This window comes from Notamacropus eugenii, chromosome 5, assembly GCF_028372415.1.
Source record: "Notamacropus eugenii isolate mMacEug1 chromosome 5, mMacEug1.pri_v2, whole genome shotgun sequence".
In the NCBI taxonomy this organism is placed as follows: domain Eukaryota; kingdom Metazoa; phylum Chordata; class Mammalia; order Diprotodontia; family Macropodidae; genus Notamacropus; species Notamacropus eugenii.
Genome location: NC_092876.1, coordinates 33,182,110 through 33,203,051, shown reverse-complemented (window position 1 = coordinate 33,203,051; position 20,942 = coordinate 33,182,110). Strand labels below are relative to the sequence as shown.

The window sequence follows — 20,942 nt, the reverse complement described above, 5'->3', positions numbered from 1 at the left end:
GTGTGAATATTAGGCTCTCATGGTGACCCCAAGACTCATGGCCTTCAGAGACAGGTCTCAGGGTTTCCCCCAGGGCAGGTAAACTGAGACAGAGAAAACTTCCCACCATCCCTCCTAAAGCTGCACAGTCCAGCTCTGACCTCTTGCCCTGCCTCCTCTCCCGCATTAGCAGAGGCTGGGATCCCCAGAAGATGAGTTGAGGGGAGCCCTGCCCCCAGCAATGCTAAGAACCCAGGGTCTCTACCTCGCAGCCTCTTGAATAAAGAAACCTTGGTCCAACCCATGACATAAGCACCGTGATGGTGGTGACATCAGAGGAGGCCATCAGTCTTGTGACCACTGTTTATTTTGGGCTTTGGGGCAGCCCTGAAGCCCTGCCCCTGCTCCCAGGCCCACCCAGAGAGGAGGGGACAGGGCCTGAAGCACATGGGGGATGAGAGAAGGCACTAGATACCAGATGAGCCCCGTGGGGGCAGCGTGTGATGGCACCTGGCTGACATGTCAAAGCATGTAATGTGTATTTGCACGGGTTCAGGGGCCATGGAAAGCATATTACAGCATGTTTACAGAGGAGCTGGGGGGGACAGCACATTAATGCATTAAGTATTTCTAAGGATGCCAGGAAGCATGTGGCTGACATGTTAGAGCATGTGACATGTTTGCAGGGGGACAGATGCATGTGATTGGCATGTTAGAGCATGTGATGTTTACAGCAGTGCTTGGGGCGGGGGGGGGGGGGGGGCAGAAGCGTGTGATTGGTTGGCACGTTCCAGAGCTGGGGGTGGGGATGAATGGGAAGCAGGGGCTACTTGGTGGTGGTCATATTGGTACAGTCAGGGTAGGAGGGGCACCCCTGGAACAATGCTGAGTCAGCATCTGGTGGTGTCTGTGCCAGAGGGTTCCCTCATTGGGCTGAGAATGACAGAAGTGCAGGAGAGGGGGAGGGCAGCTTCCTGGCAATCTCTGTCCTGGGTGGTGGTGGGGGCGATGACCAGTCAGGTGGACAGACACATGGGCCTCAGGAGTACATGGTCAGCTGCAGCCACTGGGAGAAGAGGGGGAAGCCGGGAGGAGTGAATTGGGGGTGAGGTCGTCCAGGAATCTGCCAGCACTGTCCAGAGACCACTCCCTCCCTAATGGACCATAAGCAGCACCCTAACCAGACCCCCACAGACATGGGGCATGGGATTGGTCCTCACCTCTTGGATATTCACTCGGATCTGACCACTGCCATCCTTGTCCAGAGACTTGAAGGCACCTGGGTAAGGGGTGGGAGAGAATGGTTAGAAGGAGAGGATCTCAAAGTACATGTGGAAGCCCTGGGAACGGATGCCCCACCCCAACACACATCAGGGCAGGGTTCAAGGCATCAGAATCCAGGGGTGAGGTATGTCTAGCCTGCCCAGCTCACTCACGGAACATGGCGTCCAGGCGCACAAGACAGCTGATGAAGTTGTCAAAATCCATGTTCCCATCCTCATCTGAGTACCGCCGAATGATCATGTGGTACAGCTCTGGGCTGAGCTGGAAGCCTGGTGGGGCCCAGCAGGGGTCAGTGGTCAGCTCTAGGATCCAGGGCCCAGCCAGGCTCCTCATCTGCCCCCTCTCCCCATAGCCAGGGTCCGGATCTTGGGAACCCAGGGTAAACAATGCCCAACCAACCCACCAAGGGTCCACCCTACTGCCATCACCTAAAGTCACAGAGGTTCGCACGCCCAGAATGGACCTCAGAGGTTGCCTGGTCCAGCCAGCCTCAGTTCCCTCCATATGGCTGTAAATTCCCATATGAACACCCTCAACATTGCCATAGCCCTTTTGAGGTCTGCTCAGCACTTGGCATTATCTCTTTGGATCCTCTCAATTCCTCTGGGAAGTGGCAGTGATTATCTTCAATTTTACACATGAGGAAACTGAGGCTTAGACTGCTGGCTGCTTAGCACATAGCAGGTGCTTAATAAACACGGATTGGATATGAGCCTCAAAGCACTGCTAAGTGTCTGAGGCTGTAGGCCTGGGGCCTCTGCTGGGTGGTTACCAAATGAATATTGCTTGTTATAGAGTAACTGATTAGATCTCACTGAATTACTGACTAGTTTTTAATAGCATCACATCTGTAAGGTACCCTGTTTACAAGCCAGTTCCCTAAAACAGTCTCAGGAAGGGGATGCAAGGATTCCCTCCCACTTTTAATAAATGAGGAAACTGAAGCTGAGATGACATGTCATGGCTAGTCAGTGTCCAAGGCAGGATTTGAACCCAGGTCTCCCCTGACTGTGGGATCATCTCGAGGCCCCAGTTCCTCTCTATGTAAAATAAGGAGGTTGGAGCGGATGGGCCCCAAGGTCCAGCTCTAAACACAGGACTTCTGGAAGGGAAAGGGAGAAGAACCACACCAGGGGCAGGTGAGGTGGGGGCTGCAATCTGTACTGATGAAGGGAGTACCTCCACTGAGGAGATCTAGCTAAGGATCAATTGATCAGTTGCTAAATCTCTACTGATCATATATTGTACAGTAACTGATAAGTTCCCGATTACTGTACCATTCATAAAGAGACTGAGTCAGTTCTAGCCTATCTGTGAGCCTTACAACCCTTCTACGGCATGTGGCCTTGGAATCAAGATCACCTGGGTTCAGATCCCCCCATTTTTGGGTCCCGAGTCCCTGGGTAGTGTGGGAAGTCTAGGGATCCCTACTCAGAATCACTTATGCAGCCTACATTCATGATGGAATTTCCAATGAAATGTTTCTGAAAACAAAGATGGAATTTTTTTCCCACCCAAGGTCATGGACCCCCCTGGACCACATCCATGGGCCCCTTAGGGGACCACAGACCCTAAGTTAAATTCCCATCCTAGAGGGCCTGGTTTCCTGTGCTGATCAAATCACAAGTCTATTCCCTCCCAAAGCTTCTAGATCCAAAATGCTCAGATCCCAGGAGGGCTGGGGCCGATTCCTATCTCACCTTAGGGCCCCTTCCCCACTTCCTGTCTGACCCCAGAGTTCCCCAAACCTGCAGCTGAAAAGGCTCCTGGGAGCTCGCTGCTGCCAATGGTCCCTGAGCGGTCTAGGTCATACTGTTTGTAGATGGCCTGCAGAGAGGAAGGGGGATGGGAGAGAGGTCAGAGGAACACTGGAAAGTCCATGGTGGGGAGGGGCAGCTCAGCTCCCCAGGGATGGGTAAGAAAGGCCCAGGATGCAGGAGGCAGTGGGTGGTAAGAGGGGCAGGCTGGGGATGGGCAGCTCTCAGGAAGTCAGCTTAGGAGAAGGAACCTGGGATAGGATCATGCTGGTGCTAGGTGCAGGCTCACCTGCCATTTCTTTATGTTGTTCCAAAGGTACTTAAACTCCTCAAAGCCAAGTTTGCCAGTGGTATCACTCTGGTGGGCAGGAAGTTAAGGTTCAAATTGGGAGGGAAGGAGGCCATTCTGTGAAGGGGGCCCATGATGAAAACCCATATCATGCGGGAGAGGCCAAACTGGGGACCCTCCCCCAAGGACATGCCCCTAAAAGCCTCCCCCAAAGATATCCCCCAAGGATACATCCATGACGGCCACCATGCTTCGACAGGTGTCGATGCCAAAGCCATCAGTCTTCAGGTCAGGATCTGTAGATGCAAAGGCCAAGGTCAGAGATCATCCCATTTCCACTATCCCTGGTTCTGGCCCAGCCCTCCCCTACTCAGGGTCACCAGGTACTCACGTCGAGTCACCACCTTGTTCAAGATGTTCATGAGTTCAGAGGCACTGACTTCCATGTCCTGTAAGGGGAGAATGGGGGGAGAGATTGGGGCAGCAGGAGAGGGGGGGGTCCCCTTAACTTGGGGCTTCTTCTGGGCAAAAGCCCATTCCTTGAAAGCCTCCTGGGGTGGACAGGGGTGAGGGAGTAGACTGGACCTGTGCCTAGGTGCCCACCCATCCCTGGGGATGCTCACTGGGGGACTGAAGGGACAGAGTGTGGGGAGGGAGCGGGCACTCACATCTCCTGCTAGCTGGGCAAACAGCCTTCTGAACTGCCGGACCTCCTCGCTCTCGTTGGCCTCAATGTTGGAGAAGTGGGATCGAGGGGGCTGGGGGCAACAGCAGGTTCAGAGGAGAAACCACTTTCTCTTTCAACTGTCCAAGGCCTCAGAAATCCCCTTCTCCATCCCCCCCTACCCAAGAACCCAGGCATGCCCTCCCCCATAGGCAGTGATCCTCAATCCCAAATAGGGGAGGTGGGTGTGAAAAGGAAGAGTCTCCAAGGTTGGGGGGGGGGGAGAAATTCACTTACCGGGGGCTCTGGGTTATAATTGGCTGCAGCTTCACTAGAGAGAAGAATGGGGGGGAGGGGGTGTCATGGAAGGAATAGACTAGCCCTACCTCCTCCATAAAACCGGTCTGGTAACCTAGAGAAGGGCCTCTCTGCCCAGGCCTGAGTGATTCCCCACCCTTGGAAGCAGGGTCAGATACCTGCCAAGAACCTAGGAATCCCCCTGTCCTACCCCCCTCAGAAAGATGTGACCCTCCCTCAATTCTCCACTCACTTGACTCCCACCCTCAGTCTCACACACTTGTTTGTTTTATTGATGGTTTTTTGTTTCATTCAAAATCACAATTACTTCCTGATAAACAGCCCAGCCCCCACAGTACCTCCCAGGTAACAAAGAGAGCAAAGGAAAACAGAGTAGAGGAGCCTCTCTGGGAGGGTCCAGGCAGCATTCCACAGGAGCAGTTGGCCCTCCCTTGGGCAAGCCTTTCCCCCACCTTTTAAGAGGGGCTTGGTCATCTTTTTTAGAGGGCAGATACCTGCTGCTGAGAGCTGGCCCTAATCACCCCTCACATCCTCATCTCCCAGGTCCTAGGAAGAGAAAGCCGCCAGGGAATAGGGGAAAGGGGAAGATAGGGGGAGAGGGGCAGCCTTCTTCCTCCATCCCTCCATCCTTCCATTACCATCTCTGTGATCCAAGCCTCTCCCAACAATAGTATCGCTCCTAACTCATGGACTACCGGTCTCGAGTTTTGCTTTTCAGTTAAAATTTACATGATTGTCTCTAGCAGCCGCCCATCCTACACCCACCTCCGCCACCAACTACCTGGGTGACCTTCTGCAAGTCACTTCCATTTCCCTGGGCCTCAGTCTTCACCTTTGTAAAATGAGGAGGCAGCCTCTGGGGTCCCATCTAAGACCCCTTTGGCAGTTTGGTGAAACCTCTACAACCCCTTCCTAGAAGCAGGTTTTTAAATCAATAAAATACACAGGATTATAAAGGAAACCAACTGTATTTAAATACAATTATACAGATATTCAAAAAAATAAAGACAGCCTGATCTAGACAGGAGGAGCCCTGATGTCTCATGCTCCCCTCAAGATGCCTCAAGCATGATGGTTTGGCCAGCATCTTTCCTTCTCAGCCTTCCTGGTATCAGAGCCTCTCCCCATCCCAAGGGTACTGCTGGGCTGTAGCCCCACATGTGGCCTGAGGAGGCCCAGCAGTTGGCTGGGTCCTGATCCTCTCCCTTGGGTGACAGTCAGCAATCACTCAAGAGACAACACCCAGGTATCCTTGCAATAACCCCGGCTATCCTGTATAACCGTAAGGCTCATCTAGTAATTTCCTGAATGCTATGAGTCATTCATCCATCACATTAATCCCGTCCTCCAGGCACTGGCTTCCTCTCTCAGCCCCATGCCACTATCTTACCTATAAAGAATCTCTCCTGGCAGGCAGTAGGGTACATTGGTTACCCCCAAAGAAAGAGCCAAAGGACCCATATGTTACAAAAATATTCATAGCAGCTTTTTTGTGATGGCAAAGAACTGGACATTGAGAGGACGCCCATCCATTGGGAGGTGTCTAAAGGAGTTCTGATCTATGAATGTGACAATACTATTGTGCTGTAAGAAGTGATGAGGGGGTGGTTTCAGAGAACTTCTAAAGACCTGTAGGAACTGACACAGAGGAAGTGAGCAGACCCAGAACCACTTACACAGTGAACAACCACTCTGAATGACTTTGAGAGCTCTGATCTACACAAGGACCAGCCAGGATTCCAGAGGACCATGGGGTGGGGGGTTGGCCTTGGGATGCAGGGCCAGGCACACATTTTCAGACAAAGGCAACATGGGAATGTGCTTTGCATATTAGTGCCAAGTGCCATTTTTCTTTTTTGTTTCTTTCCCAATGATAGTGGGCCGGAGGGGGAAAGAGAAGAGGGCTGAGAAGGCAAAGTTAAAGAGGGTCACTGAGACACAGTTTGAAAAATTGCAGATAAGAAAACAGGAGGGTCAGGAAGCACAGAAATGCAGAACAGCTTTGGAAGTTGCAGGTTTTCTGCTTTTGCTGAGAAAAAAGCATCTATTGTTTCATGCAAAATCTTTTTTTTTTCTGTTTTATATATCAAGAGATTGAGTTATTTTTGTATTAGTTAAGATCTAAGTAAAGAAATTTAAAAAATAAATTGGATCTATACTAGCTATACCAGCTTGGGCAGGTTCCTTAGTCAGTTTGGGCCTCAGTTTCTCTATCTGTAAAATGAGGGAATTGGACTCAGGTTCCTTCCAATTTTCAATCTATTATGTTGTGATCCCTTCATAGACAGAGTCCTTGTGCCCTGTCTATGTTCACCACCATTCCCTCCTGTCTCCTTCAGAGAAGCCCCTCTCCCTACATAGCTAAGGGATCCTTTGCCATCTCCCACATCCTAAACATGGGCATCCCTCACCCCCAAGTTCTGTCCTCTTCATCTCTCTCTCTGTCTCTGTCTCTCTCCCTCTCTGTCTCCCCCCAGTCACAGTCCTGTATCTCCCACAACCAAAAAAATATTTCCACCTGACAGTCCAGTGCCACACCTCAGATGCACACACAAAACTGAACTCACCACAATCCCTCTGCCCATTCCTTCATGGGATTTTACTACTTCTGACTAAACATTTTCTAAGCCCCGTGCTGGGCAATGGGGAGAATCAGAACTGACACAACCTTGCCCTCCACAGACCTCAAGAGTCTGTCACCCAGGCTTGGATGCCTAAAGACTCAAGAGGCTGGAAGACTTGGGTTCAGATCCACACCCTTTTAAATTTAAAATTTTTATTTTCAGTTCCCAATTTTCTCTCTTCCTCTACCCTTCTCCCACCCACTGAGAAGGCAAAAATCCAATACCCATTCTACACATAAATTCTGACCCTCTCTCACTGGATAACTTCTCTGGGCTTCCTGCCTCAAATGATGATAAAGCCTGTAAGAACTGTGGAGTGTGACATTTGGGTTGGTGGACAGGACTGATTATAATTTTATATATATATGTAAAATAAGGGGCAGATAGGTGGCCCAGGGGATGCTGGACCTGGAATCAGGAGGACCTGAGTTCAAATCTAGCCTCAGATACTAACTGTGACCCTGGGCAAGCCACTTAACCCTATTTTCCTCAGTTTCCCCAATTATAAAATGATCTGGAGAAGGAAATGGCAAACCACTCCAGTGTCTTTGCCAAGAAAACCCCAAACAGGATCACAAACAGTTAGATATAAACAACTGAACAACAATGTTAAATAAAGGCAGTGTAGACAATGCCAGGAAGACCTGGGAGGTTCAAGTCTTGAGGATGCCTTAGGGGCTGTGTGACCCTGTGTGAACTGTCCTGGTGGCCCCAACAACTCTATGAAACTGATTATATTTTGCATTGGGAGAGGGGGCCTTCCATACTGGGAGTTCCCAGCTTCAAAGATGTCACCTGTCCAGACTAAAAAAAAGCCCTGAAAATTACCTATGTATTTATCTTGGTCTGGGCCCATGATTTCAACATTTACAGGGAACTTTCTCACTGGTGGGGAAAATCTCTTCCACCAATATAAGTGACTGTCTTAGCGCTTCCGTGGCCTGTGGCCTGTGGCCTGCCTTAGGTGAGCTTGGTGAGAAAAGATCAGAGGCAGTATTTGAACACTTGGATCCTCCTGCCTCCCAGGCAGGTCCTCTAACCATCCCCCAAGGTGGTCTGCTGGTCCTTTGATACCACGCTTACTCCTCCCTTACCCCGCAGACCCCCGTGACCTCCTTGGTCCTCCTGGGTCATGTCCAGATCCACCTCCAACATCTGACTTACAAGTACACCTAAGGCCCCCTGTGACTTACAGTTGAGTGGGGGCAGGGCCTGGCACAGTGCTTGGCACTCAGATAACATTTAATAAATGTTTTTCTTCTATTTCTTCCTTCCATCTCAATAAATCCCAAATCAAGCTTTTCCTTTCCCCTAAAATGGCTCCCGGTTCTGAACCCCCTCTTAGGGCCAGGGCTACTTATCATCCTTCTTTTAATCTACAGCTCAAAGCTCAAAATTATCCCCAGACAGTGTGTCTCTCCTCTTCCTCCACCCACCCACTTCCACTGTGGACAGAAGTATCTCTTACCCATACATCTGGGCATTCAATTAAACATCTATTCTGGGCAAAACATATCAATATGGAAAGAAATAGCCCCTGTCCCCAACAAGTCACATTTTCCTGCTGGGTTTAGATAAAGCCTGCCCTCATCCAAAATTGCAACAGGGACCAAAGGATGCAAAGAGACGGCTGGGCAGACCCAAGAGGAGGACCAGGATTCTCTGAAACCCAGGGGAGAGCTTGCTCCATCACCAGTATCCTGTCTTCCCAGTCTTAGAAAGCCCTTCCCTTGGACTAGTGTTCACCCAGATAGGGTAACCCAGCATTCTCTGCCTTTTGACTCGGTATCTCCCCGGCTGCATTTCTGTCCTCCATCCCTACTGCCCACTAGCAGCTGACCCCCAAGACCCCCTTCTTCTCCCTGGCTCCTCCCTAAATGACCACTCTGACTTGCTCTGCCCTGGGGACTACAGCCTTGGGAAGGTACAGAGTACCTTTTCAGGTACAGATGGTACCCCCTGGTCCTCCCCCCAAGTCTTCTGCCCCAGGCAGACCCGGTTCAGTAGGGACTGCCCAAAAGGAAACGGATAAAACCGAATGGGGACAGGGCAAGATGCTTCCTGGATTTACTCCCCAGGCTCAAAAACCATCATCAGCTCCCAGCTGCCTCCAAATCCTCACCTTCCCAGACTTGACTCAAGACTCCTTTCCACCAGCTCTATTCTCCAGCCATGACTGTTTTTTGCCCCCTCCCCCTCCTGGACTCCTGAGCTCTGACCCCATCTGGGGACCGCCCCCAGCCCCAGCTGCTCAGCCCCTACCCACCCTCTGTTATGCAAGTTCGGAGTCTCCAATTACAGAACCATAGATATGTGGCTGGAATGGGCCTAGGAGATCACCTAGTCCGGGCCCCTTTTACAGAAAAGGAAATTAAGGCCTGGAGAAGAGACAAGACGCCGCAAATCACACAAATGAAATTTCAGAGGCAGAGCGGGAACCCTGTTCCTCTGAACCAAGCTGCTTCCCAAAGAGAGAATGCTCTTTAGACCCCACAAGACCCCCTGGAATGTGTCGGGCTGACCCTCGGTGTCTCAGGCTCCTACCAGACTCTAGCTGAGTTCCCATTTTATCTAAGCTGTGTATCTTTCCAGGCTCCCCGCAGGAGGGGTGATTTAGTCCACCAGCCCCGAGTCCTGTCCATGCCCCGTCCCCACCTCCTGCGACACTGCGCGATCCTGGGTTCCCTCTGATTGATGCAGTGTGACTCTGTGAGCCCTCAGTTTCCTCAACTGTAAAATGAGTGATGAAGAAGTGGGCTAGTGAGGCCCCTTCCAGAGATCCCAACACACCGATAAGTGTCAGGTTCTTTTCAACATTAAGACCATGGAGTCCCACCCCCCCCTCATTAATGGGAGGTCGTGGCTCTGCTGAGCTGGGCTGTGACTGGAGCCCACAAACCCGGGGATCCTCACAAGGTATACGGAGCCAGGTGGGGCGACCCCTCCTCTGCCACATACCTGCCATGACTCTACTGCCGCTGGCTAAGATGGCTCATGCTTATTCACCACCGCGCTCCGGCCCAGTCTCCAGACCTCTCACGGAACAGTGGACCCCACTACATGTCCCGGGGTTCCCCATGTTTGAGGGTCCCCGTATCGCAGGTCCCCTCATGTCTCGGGCTCCTCATATCCCAGCCCCACCGTGTCTCAGGGCTCCCCACATCCCAGGACCTCCCCATGTCCGAGGCCCCCAGTGTTCCAGGGCCCCCCAGGCTGAGCTCCCCCAGCCCCCGCTCACCTGATGGCGCTGATGACACCGCCTAGGAACCCCATGGCACCCCCAGCTCCTCCGCCGCCGCCACCGCCGCCGCCACCGCCTCCGCTAAGTAGCCCCCCGATGACATTGCCGATGCCTCCAGCACCGCCGCCGCCGCCGCTGAGCAGCCCCCCGAGAGCTCTGCCTGCGCCCCCGCCGCCGCCGCCCTTCCCGCCCAGGAATGAATTAACCAGGAACATGTCTCCGGGACCTGGGGGCCAGAGTCAGGACGCCGGCCGCGGTCAGCTATGGGGCGGGGGGTCAGGGGGAGTCGGGGGCCCCGCTCCTGATGGTCCCGAGGAGGGTGGGTACTGGGGCACGGTTTGGGGATACTGAGATTCAGGGGAGGCCGGGGCTGGCTTCCGGGAGTCAAGGCTAGGGGTCCTGGGTTGTTAGGGTGCTCCGCGGGTGTGGGGGATCCTTAGGGTCTCTTGCTCGTGCCCAAGTAGGGGGGTCAGGAAGCACGAGGGGAGGGGGCACTGAAGCCGGGGTTCAGGGGGACTCAAGGCCAGGCTGGGGGAGACTCGAGCGGGGTTGGGGAGCCCGGACTTGGGGCGGGGGGCGCTCTCACCCTGATCTCGGCCTCAGTTTCCCCAGCCGCGGTCTGGCCTCCTACCCTCCTTGCTCGACTCCTCTCGGTCCGGCTACAGGACGGTCGGGCGGGGCCGGGGTGACTCAGGGGTGGCCCCGCCCGAGGCGATGTGCCTTCCCCGGGCGTCCGCGTGGTCCTAAAGCCCGTCTCGCAGACTGTCCGGTGCCGCCCCTCCCCTTCCCGCTGCATAACGGGACCCGGGCGCCCCGCCCACCAGCTGCTCCCTGGAACCGGGCCCAGCCCTCCCGCCCTGCGGGGTCCCGGAGAGACGCGGGGCGAGGGCGTGCCTGCGCCTTTAAGAGTCCCATCCCCGCCTCCCCCCAGCCAGTGACTCGGAAAACGCTCTCGGGCCCCACGCGGGGCGGAACACGCGAGGGGGTGGGGGACTCCTGGGTCCCCGGAGGTGCGGCCGGGGGAGGGCATAGCCGCTGGACCGGCCCAGTCTAGCTGAGGGAGGAGGGCAGAGGAAACGGCCCCCCTCGGGGCGTGGGTGATTCCTCGGTCCCCGTTCTGTCCCCGCCCCCGGAAGTCGGGGCCTGGTTCATTCCTCAGTCCCCGGGACCGGCCCGAGACGCGGAAGTGGGGACCCCCCCCCCCGGGGCCGTGTCCTGGTCGGAGGCCAGTGATGACGGTAATGCCCCCTCCTGAAGGGGGCAATGGGAGCAGGGGCCTCCCTACTCCGGGCTCGCCCCGCTCTCCTCACGACTCCTCCAGTCCTGCCCGTCCCATTGCGTGAGACCACCGCGGTCCACAGCCCCGGGCTCCCCGCTGCCCCTGGGCCACGTCCAAGGCTGGTTTCACCTCCGAAGCCCTGGATCCCCCGGCCCCCACCTCCCTGTCCATCCTCTCTGGACGCTTGTGCCCCCCGAGGTCCGGCCACCCCCTGAGGTGCCTCACTCAGGACCCATGCCTTTCCCCTTGTCCCCCATCAGAACGTAGACTTGTGCGGAGGGATCGATCGTTCGCAATGGAACGGCAACAAGCATTTGTGAAGCGTCTGCTACATTCCAAGCCCCGCTGCCAAGGCTGACAAACAGGATCCTTGGGTTTCCCCGGTATCGTCCCAGGACAAAGCCTGGCTCTTAGCAGAGACTGATAAAGCCTGAGCCATCTACAATGCTGCGAAGTCCATCGACGTCTGAAAGCGTAACCTCGGAAAAGACTCTCTTAAAAACTAGTGGGAAAACTGAAGTCTGGCAGAAATGAGGTTTAGACCAACATGACAGACCATACTCCACAATAAATTCAAAATGAACATGTGACCGGAATGTAAACGCCCAAAGGAGTGGAGCTAGACCTGCCATTTCCTTGAAGTAGGGAGCTCCCAGATGAAAGCATTCCCACCACTAGTTCTCCAGCGAACCCTTTGCAATTTAGTGCCTAGAGGCACCGAGAGGCTGGAGAGCTCTGGAACACAGGTCTTGACGACTCCTGAACATCCCATCTCCACTATGCCACAGATGATGGCTCTGGAGAAGTGAGGCTGGTGATCTGCACAGCCCTTCCTCGCTCAGAACAAAGATAAGTGCAAGTCACATCACCATTTCTCTGATGGCATGGTCTGCTTCAGCAACGAAGCACAGACACAATCCTATGAGCAGACCCAGCTGGCTGAATGGGGACCCAGCTAGCTGGGTAACTCAACCCCTCCTCTCCTGTCTGCCTTCCCCTCCCCCCTTTCTTCTCTTCTCCAAAGGAAGGTAAATTTGGATAGCCAAAAGATGCCCAGGTGACTTGGGTTTTACTTACTGGCTAGCCTCCCTTCCCTACCCTTCTCAGAACCTTGAGCCTAGAACCTTGAGCCTACTGCACTCCGTAACTCAGACACCATGGGGCTCCTGCCCCTGCCTAAAGGCTCTCTTCTGGACCTTCCGGGCTTCAGAGTGATTATCAACGTTAAGTGTTGCTGTTTCCCTCCCAGTCTGATGTCTTCCTCTTCCTTGCCTCATTAAAGGGAACAGGCCCTGATTAGTTTTACCTCACCCTAACTTAGTACCTGCACAGGTCAGGCCAAGGTCTCCCAGTGCATCCTGGGCCATCTCCAGTCATCCTGATGAATATCCGGTCACTGGACCCAGATGGCTCTGGAGAAGTGAGGCTGGTGACCTGCACAGCCCTCCCTCACTCAAAACAAAGTCAAGTGCAAGTCAGGTCATCATTTCTCTGATGACATGGTAGTCTTCGGCAATGAAGGAGGAACAATGCCAGTTGACTGATTAGGGTGAGATTAAAAGAATTTTAAAAAAACTAGAAGCTCATCACATGCCTTGCACAGATATGGATAAAGGGTGGGCTCTTTCTTTTAGCATTCCTCCTCCTCCCTGCAAGCATCTCACATAACAAATGGTTTTTAAAGCAAAAAAAGAAAAAGCACAGTCATGGAATATATTTTAACCATCAGGGCGCAGAGCTGTGGTCCTCGCAGCTCCACAAAGGGCAGGGGTGCGTCGGCAGCATCCTTAACTGTTCTGGAGTCATGCTTGAGCTTTATGTAACTTGGAGGAGGTAACGTCTTTACCAAAGGATAAGGGAAATGACAAAAGAGTTAATTTTGCTTACTTGAAATTAAAAAGTTTTGCATGAACAAAATTAATGCAAAGAGAGAAAGCAGTCGACTATGGAGAAAAAAAAAATCTGCGTCTGCTATCTCTGATGTGGGTTTCATATCCACACTATGTAAAAACCTAACAGAAACATCAGAGGCCAAAAGTAATTCCAACAGAGATGTGGGCAAGCAATCTGGACATTTCTCAGAAGAACTGTCAATTACTAACGATATAAAAGAATGCTCCAAATTACTAAGAATTAGAAAAATGCCAATCAAAATAATGCCAAGGCTTCCCTTTAAACTTTAGCAAACTGATAAGAATGACAAAAGGAAAGCATGGTCTCACTTGCACTGTTTTAAACCTTTTATTTTAACATGGGGGTGGGAGGGGAGAAAAACCACTCACCTCACCATCGTGGAGACCTCCCAGTAAGGCAGTTAGAACCCTTTAGTCACTTTAAGGGCCTGATGGGACCTGCCCAAGGTCACCAAGCCCTAACGTATAAGAGGTAGGGCTTGAGTCTCAAGACTTCCTGCCTACAAACTGAGCTACCTCTATCTCAACTGTTGTTGTTTAGTTGGGTCCCACTCTTCATCAGAAACGGAGGCAACCAGGGTGAAGTGACTTGCCCAGGCTCACACAGCTAAGTGTCTGAGGTGGGATTTGAACTCAGAGAGAAGAGTCTTCCAGGCCCAGCACTATGGCACCCTCTAGCTGCTGTATTTCAGCAGCTTTCTATTAAGATCTCCCCAGTATAAAATGATACCAAGTTTGGCCCAAAAGAAGAGATGCGAGCATATACCTCCCCCCCTTCTCTACACAGCTAGGGGATTATGGGTGTTGAACGCTGCAGATGCTGATGGGTTAACTTGTTTTCATTTTTATTCTGCTGTAGGAAAGGCCTTCAGGAGAGGCAGATGATGGAAGAACAAGAAATCCACACTAAAGATGAGCCACCTGCCTCCAGTCTCTCTCCTCTTCAAAATAGCTTCCAAACAAACCCCTAAAAAGTTGTTCTGAAAGCCCAGATAGTCAGCAGGTCAGAGGCCACTTCGGGGCTGACCAGATGTGAGGAAAGTGAAGGCCAGCCTCCCTGTCAGACTCACTGCTGCTCCTCCAGTTGTTCAGGGCCCCCTTACCCCAAGCTCCCCTCCCTGATCACCCACAATCTTCAGCAATGAAATGCCCTCTCCCTAGCCCTCAAGAACCCAGGCTGCCTCCAAGGGATTCAGAGGCATTTAATTCACTTGTCTCACAACCTCACAAGAGCCAAGGGGAAAATAAGATAAAAAATACAACTCAAAATAGGGAAGGCAAGAGAGAATACACCACAGACACGAAACAGGAGGGAGGGGCCCGGGCTGGAGGGTGGGGAAGAGAAAGGGAGGCTGCATCCAAGGGGACAACCCCCCCAGTAGTGTGTAACCCCCCACCCCCACCAGGGGGTCACATCTCATCATCGTCCAGTCCATAATCCTCCTCTGGGAAGTCTCCTACGGTCACCGTGTGTGGCTTGACAAAGGCACCATACTTGTCCTGGCACTCAAAGTAGCGTTTGCCGTTCACACTGCAGATGACAGAGACTAAAAGAGGTCACAGGGCTACCCGGACACATTCACTCACATTCATACCCACAATCACACCCACTAACAAAAACACACACCCACACTCACACACACAAACACACTCTCCTACACACACTCACAGAGAGAGTCCCAGGGTGTCTCGCCTCACCTGCCATCATGCTTCCCCAGCGGTTCATCATAGCGGATGCCAACCCAGTAGCCAGGCTTGAAATCCGTGAGTCCTGCCCACAAGAAGCAGCTCATTCAGGACCCAGCTAAGGGCAGGGCCACAACAGCAGCTCCTGTCTCTCTAGCCTGGGGGACTGACCCATTCTGCAGAGAAGCTGGGGCTGTCACTTCCTGCCCTCCCCTCCTCTGGCTCCTCAATAAGCTCTCAACTATCACACAGATGCCAGACTGTGTCCCTGCCCTCTGTATTCATCTCCAGGGGTTCTCAATCACAATTTATCACTGCAGCCCCTGCACCACCCACCTCTGTGACTCGAACAAATTGTCCATGCAGCTGACCAGGCAGCATCTCCCCTTTCTCTTCGATTATGAACAGTTCCAGGTTCCTAGGGAGCTCAGCTTTCTAAGGCCTGTCCTAATCCCCAGCTGCTTCTGAAACCACCTTGTTCAGGCACACTTAGATACTGTATGTGTCTTTTTCCTAGCCAGAATGGAAGCCCCTGATGGGCAGGCTTGGGAGCCTTGTCTTTGTGCCCCCAGGGTCTGCCTGGCACAGGGCAGATACTTCATGAGTATTTGCTCATCAGATGAGGAATCTGAGACTCGGGGAAGTGATCTGCCCACTCACTAAATGCCCCTGCCCCAACAGGCCCCACCTTCATCCCACTGCACCACAATGCCCATCTGCACGCCCAGTGCTGCCCTTGGGTCACTGACTCACCCACAAACATGACAGTGCCCCGTTTGGTGGGCTGGCCGGCTGCCTGCACCTGGCAGCGGCTGCCCACTGCGATGGCCTGGGCCTGGGCCTCCTCATCGGCAAGTCGCTGGGCCGCTTCAGCCTCCCGTCGTTTCTGCTCCTCCTCGTTGAATTTGCCCATCTTGCTGCGCTTCAGGAAGGAGCGTACGGAGTCTGGAGGCCAGGGGTCAAGGGGGTCACTGCCCTAAACTTAAACCCCCCCCAATCCCCAGGCCCCTTCAGCTTCCTTGCCCCCCCATCTCTGTGATCCAGGCCTGAGTCTCTTCTCTCCCCCATTTTCTATCTTTTCCATTTACACCAGGGCCCCTTTCTCAACACCTTCACTTTCTAATCTCATCCCCCAAATTTCTCATGGCCTTCCCACTCACCCAGATGCTCCCCCATTCCCCAAGCTTTCCTCATGCCCATATACCAGCTCTGCTCTCATAGGCTGACTGGGAGAGCTCAAACTTCTCCACTTGAGACAGGTCCTCATATTCACCCAGACGGGCCCCACTCCGGTCAATGACCTGTGGGGAGACAGAGATTGAGCCTGGGGACTCACAGCAACATCAGGGGATGAAGCCCAGAAGAGATTTCAAATCACAAATGTGAGGGGGGTCAGCAGGGCAGGCATAAACACAGAGAAGTTCCCAGCCTCAGAGGCAGATCTGCTTTAGGGCCCAGGCCTATCCCTAACTACATGTGCACCTCCAGGCAAATTGCCCCCTCCTTCATTTCCTACATAGAAAATGAGGGACTGGGCTGCACTGACAGGTCCCTCCCAGCTCCATCAGCCTAGGATCTTAAGGGGAATGAGCTGGTGGAAAGTGGGGCCTGGGGCAGGAGACATGAAAGAGCTGAACAGTGAGGGCTAGCAGGGATTTCACAGCCAAGGGTGACAGAGCCACATATGGCAATGGGCCCAAGGTCTAGGAAAAGGAACATCTCTCACGTGGATCCTGCAGCCATCGTCCACTGGGTAGGAGCCCAAGAGAGCGTCATCTTGGTCGAGTTTCATACAGAAGCGGTCGTCGGCAGTGTACAGCTCTAGGTCCATGCAGGAGGCTGGGCTCCCCACCACCAGCTCCAGCTTACACTGGGGGATGGGAACTCATAATGAATCGGCATGTCAGAGCTAACAGCGATCTTAGAAAGATTGGATTCCACAGTGTGTTTTACAAATGAGGAAATTAAGGTCCAAATGGTTTAGCCTTGCTCAGGGTCAAACAGCTAATAAATCAGGAGGTACAACTCAAGCCCAGGCCTTCTGACTACAACGAGCACATCCTCTGCTGTTAGTTTACGTAGGGGAAAATGGGGAAGGTACACTTACATACTTGTGGTGGGGGACAGGAGTCTCCCAGGTATGTCCTCCTAAATCTGCTCATTCCAAGCTGGACCCTCTACCCCCAGGCCCTGTGTCCTCTTCCATGTTCAGCTCTCCTTCCCTCTCTCCCCAGACTTGTCCTCTCTTCCCTCCCACGGTAGCTCCTCCTAAGCCCCCCTCTACTCCCTCAGAGCCTCCTGTGGCTCTCTCCCCTTGCTGTCTCAGCTGAGAATTTTGTCTCATTAAAAAAAAAGGCCCTTTTCCAAAAGCTCCTTCTTCCTTCCTCCTCCTATACCATTCAGGCCTTCTTTCACCACCTCCTTCACACTATCTCAAGGCCAGTCACTCACTCTGGACTGGGCACAAGTCTAATGGGGGAGACAACATGAAAACAGCCACACACAGAGGATGAGATGAGCACCCAGGGGAGGGGCCTGGAAAGATTTCCAGCAGAAGGAAGGATCTGAGGAGGCAGAGATGAGGAGAGAGAGAGCTTTAGGGGGAACAACAAAGAAAAATGCCTGGAGGCTGGAGATGGAGGGACTTGTTCCAGTAACAGCAGAGCTGGTGTCACTGGATGAAGTAAGGTATAAGAAAATTGGGAAGGCAGAAGGGGGTCAGGTTCTAAAGGGCAAACAGCTTGGTTTTGTTTTGTTTTGTTTTACACAGAGTGTCTCAAAAGTCTTAGTGCAGTCTTAAGTTATTAAAGCTTAAAATTGTACTAAGCCTTTTGGGCCACCCTGCATGAGTATGGAGGTAAGGCGGAGTGACTCACAGTCTACTGTCCCTTGTGTGATGTCCGCTCCCTCTGATCTTCAGTTGTGACCTTTCTATTGGCTCCTTCCCTACTGCCTTGACATGGTCCTATCTCCCTGCTCCTTACAACTTTCCCCCTAGATTCACCCACCCCCCTCCACATGTCTGTCTGTCTGTCCCTCTGCTCTGTGGCCTTATGTCAGCCCTCTGCCACCTGGCTTCCAACTTCATCATCCTGCTGAAATCAATTGGCCTTTCCTCAGTTCTCCTCCTTCCTGATCACCCTCCACTTGTCAAGTGCCTGTCTCAGTCTTCCTGTGCTCCCCAACTCTTGCCCTCCTTCCGGGGGACTCCTATGTGCACAACACTGACCCTCATTAATGTTTTCCCATGGCCTCCTTCCCACCCCCCTTGGCTACCCACAGAGATAGGCATTCCCACCCACCCCTGTCCCTCTGCCTTTCATCCTTCTGGGCCCAAGTTCTCTGTTCCTTAGCATGAACTCTTGAATCTGATGACCCACCTTAGCTTGTTACTGTCCTCATCTCTTCAGCCCTTCACCCCCTTATCCTACTGAAAACCGTGCCCTGTCCAACCTGAACCTTGGCTGACTCCCACCACTCCAACTTCCCTGAGACTACACATTTATGTTACAGAATCTCAGCTGATCCCTCACTGCTACTAGGAAATCCATTTACTCCAATCTGACTAATTCAACCTGGCTCAAACCTCTGACCTCATTCTCCCAGCCAAGAACCTCCCTGTTCCACACGAGCTCTGTCCTCCTCACCCCTCATCACTTCCACTCTCCCCTTTTACCTGTCCCAGATCATGAGGTGGCCTAATCCTTACTAAAGCTCACTCCTCACAATTCAGAAGCAACCCCATCTTATCAGCTCTGGCAGTCCGCCACACCTCTATCATCCCCATGCTCTCACTTAGCTTCAGCCTCTCCCTGTCTCCTGGCTGATTCCCTACAAACATGCCGAGGTTTCTACCATCCTAAAAAAACCCTCACTTGGTCCTTCCATTCCCACCAGCTATTGTCCCACAGCTCTCTTCCCTTCTGGGGCTAAATTTGAGAAGGCATCCACAATAAACACCTTTACTTCCTTTCCTCTCATTTTCTTCTTAACCCTCTTAATTAAAATCCAGCTTCTGACCTCTCCAAAGTGACCAATGAGTTGTTACCTTAACTGCCAAATCCTATGGCTTTTTCTCAATCTCATTCCCTTTGAAGTCTCTGCAGCCTTTGACACTGTGGCTCTCCCCCTCCCCCTTGATAGACTCTTCTCTCTAGGTTTTCAGGACATTCCCCTCTGATTGCTCCTTCTCCCTTGGCTGAATCCTCCTCTAGATCATGCCCTCTGACCATAAGTATCCCTCAGGGCTCTGTCCTGGGCCCTTTTCTCCCTCTAGATTACTTCACTTGGTGATCTCATCAGCTTCCATGGATTTAATTTCCATCTCTAGTTTGATGATACTTAAATCAACCTTTCTGCCCTGACCTCTCACCAGCTGCCTTTCAGACATCTCAAAGCGGATGTCCAGAAGACATCCAAAACTCAACAAAAATGATCTCATCATCTTTCTCCCTAAACTTTCTTCTGATGCTACCTTCCCTATTACTGTAGAGGGCAAAACTCCTCCTGGTTCTCCAGGTTCCCAACCTAAGTGATCCTGGACTCCTCACTCTCTCTCAGCACCATGCCCCACCCCCCCACACATCCATCCAAGCTGTGACTGTCATCTCTGCAGCATCTCTCATTGGCCCTTTTCTCTCCTCTGGCATTGCCCCCACCCTGGTGCAGGCTCCAGTCACCTCATGCTCGGACTATTGCAACTGCAGCTGGTTGGTCTGCCTATCCTCCAGACACCCACCAAAGGGATGTTCCAAAAGCCCAAGTACTTCCACGTCACGACCCCCCACCCCAACGAACTGCAATGGCTCCCTATGGTCTCTGGGATCAAATGCAAAATGCTGCTTGGGTTCAAAGCCCTTCATCAGGTGCCCCCCCTCCCCTTTTCCAGCTTCTTACACCTTCCTTTGATCCAGTGACACTGGTCCATGCTTGGTGCACTGTCTCTCCTCTGCTCTGACCACTGACTTCTCCGTCCCAATTAAGATCCCCCTTCTACAGGAAGCCCCCTCTTTGTTCCAGCGCCTTCTCTCTGGGGATTATTTCCTATTTATTCTGTACACAGCTTTCGGCTCGTGATCTCCCCCCTTACACAGCCTCTTTGTACCCCCAGCACTGGCAGGGATTTCTGAAATGTTTATTGACCTCCATGGTCTCCCCCAGACCCATTTCATCCTCTACCCCACCCCAAGAAGCCCCGCCCCTTCTAAGCCCCACCTAGCCTTCGCAGGCCACGCCCTCTCTTCAGCCCTGCCCCGCCCCCTCGTCGGCTCCCTCTTTTCTCCCCCAGGGCCCGCCCCCTCGTCTCTCCCGGCCCCGCACCTTAAACTCAGCCAGAGTGAGGCCTCGGTTGTACCGCTTCTCCGAGCGGAAGGTGTTGAGGGAGCTGCTGATAAACACGGTGACCGTGGGCGCAGACACCCCGGCCAGATCCATGCTTGCGGAGGGCCCCCGGCCGCGGGTGCTCCTTCCCGGCCGCCGCCTCCTGAGCTCTCCCCTCAGGCCTCGCCACCGAAACCGCCGTCGCCACAGCCAATGCTACAGACACAGCCGCCGCTTCTGGAAGCTTCGTCCCGCCCCCTGCACTCCTCCGTTAGCCAATCACCACCTTAAACCCATTTACTCGGACCAATCGACACCTGACTCTCTCCTCGAACGACCGCCTCCTCACGAGATCGTCCCTCCTTCAGCAGATGGTGAAGCTCATCCGGGTCTTCCGACGAGACTCAACCAATCGGTCATCCTTTTGCTGTAGCAGCGGAACGTTGACAACCAATAGGAAGGTGCCGTTCGGCAAGGGCCCGGGCGGGCTGAAGTCGGAGAGAGGAACCTGGCAGGGATCTGCCCCCGGAGTCCCAGGAAACATGCGCGGCGCGTGCCTGCTCCGCTATGGCGCGGGGTGGGGCGTCAG

The 20,942-nt window shown here is 53.1% G+C and overlaps 2 protein-coding genes across 3 annotated transcripts; both read right to left on the bottom strand.

Annotated features, from left to right (window-relative positions):
* Window positions 1-328: 328 nt before the first annotated feature.
* On the bottom strand, window positions 329-10,872 carry CAPNS1 (calpain small subunit 1). 2 transcript variants are annotated; one of them, XM_072608406.1, is made up of 11 exons: window positions 10,743-10,872; window positions 10,154-10,382; window positions 4,271-4,304; window positions 3,978-4,067; window positions 3,701-3,758; window positions 3,541-3,605; window positions 3,310-3,378; window positions 3,012-3,090; window positions 1,416-1,532; window positions 1,200-1,258; window positions 329-1,045 (listed from the first exon to the last, which is right to left on the bottom strand). In XM_072608406.1, exons 2-11 carry the CDS (start codon window positions 10,369-10,371, stop codon window positions 1,019-1,021), a joined length of 816 nt encoding a protein of 271 aa, XP_072464507.1. In that variant the 5' UTR covers window positions 10,372-10,382; window positions 10,743-10,872; the 3' UTR covers window positions 329-1,018. The 2 variants fall into 2 exon arrangements, with proteins under 2 accessions (XP_072464507.1, XP_072464508.1); XM_072608407.1 differs by lacking the exons at window positions 10,154-10,382; window positions 10,743-10,872 and adding an exon at window positions 9,182-9,379.
* A 3,660-nt stretch (window positions 10,873-14,532) lies between these two features.
* On the bottom strand, window positions 14,533-20,677 carry TBCB (tubulin folding cofactor B). The gene is made up of 6 exons (XM_072608411.1): window positions 20,354-20,677; window positions 16,761-16,904; window positions 16,239-16,335; window positions 15,788-15,979; window positions 15,047-15,119; window positions 14,533-14,879 (listed from the first exon to the last, which is right to left on the bottom strand). The coding sequence occupies exons 1-6, from the start codon at window positions 20,465-20,467 to the stop codon at window positions 14,759-14,761; spliced, it is 741 nt and encodes a 246-aa protein (XP_072464512.1). The 5' UTR covers window positions 20,468-20,677; the 3' UTR covers window positions 14,533-14,758.
* Between the last annotated feature and the right edge of the window lie 265 nt (window positions 20,678-20,942).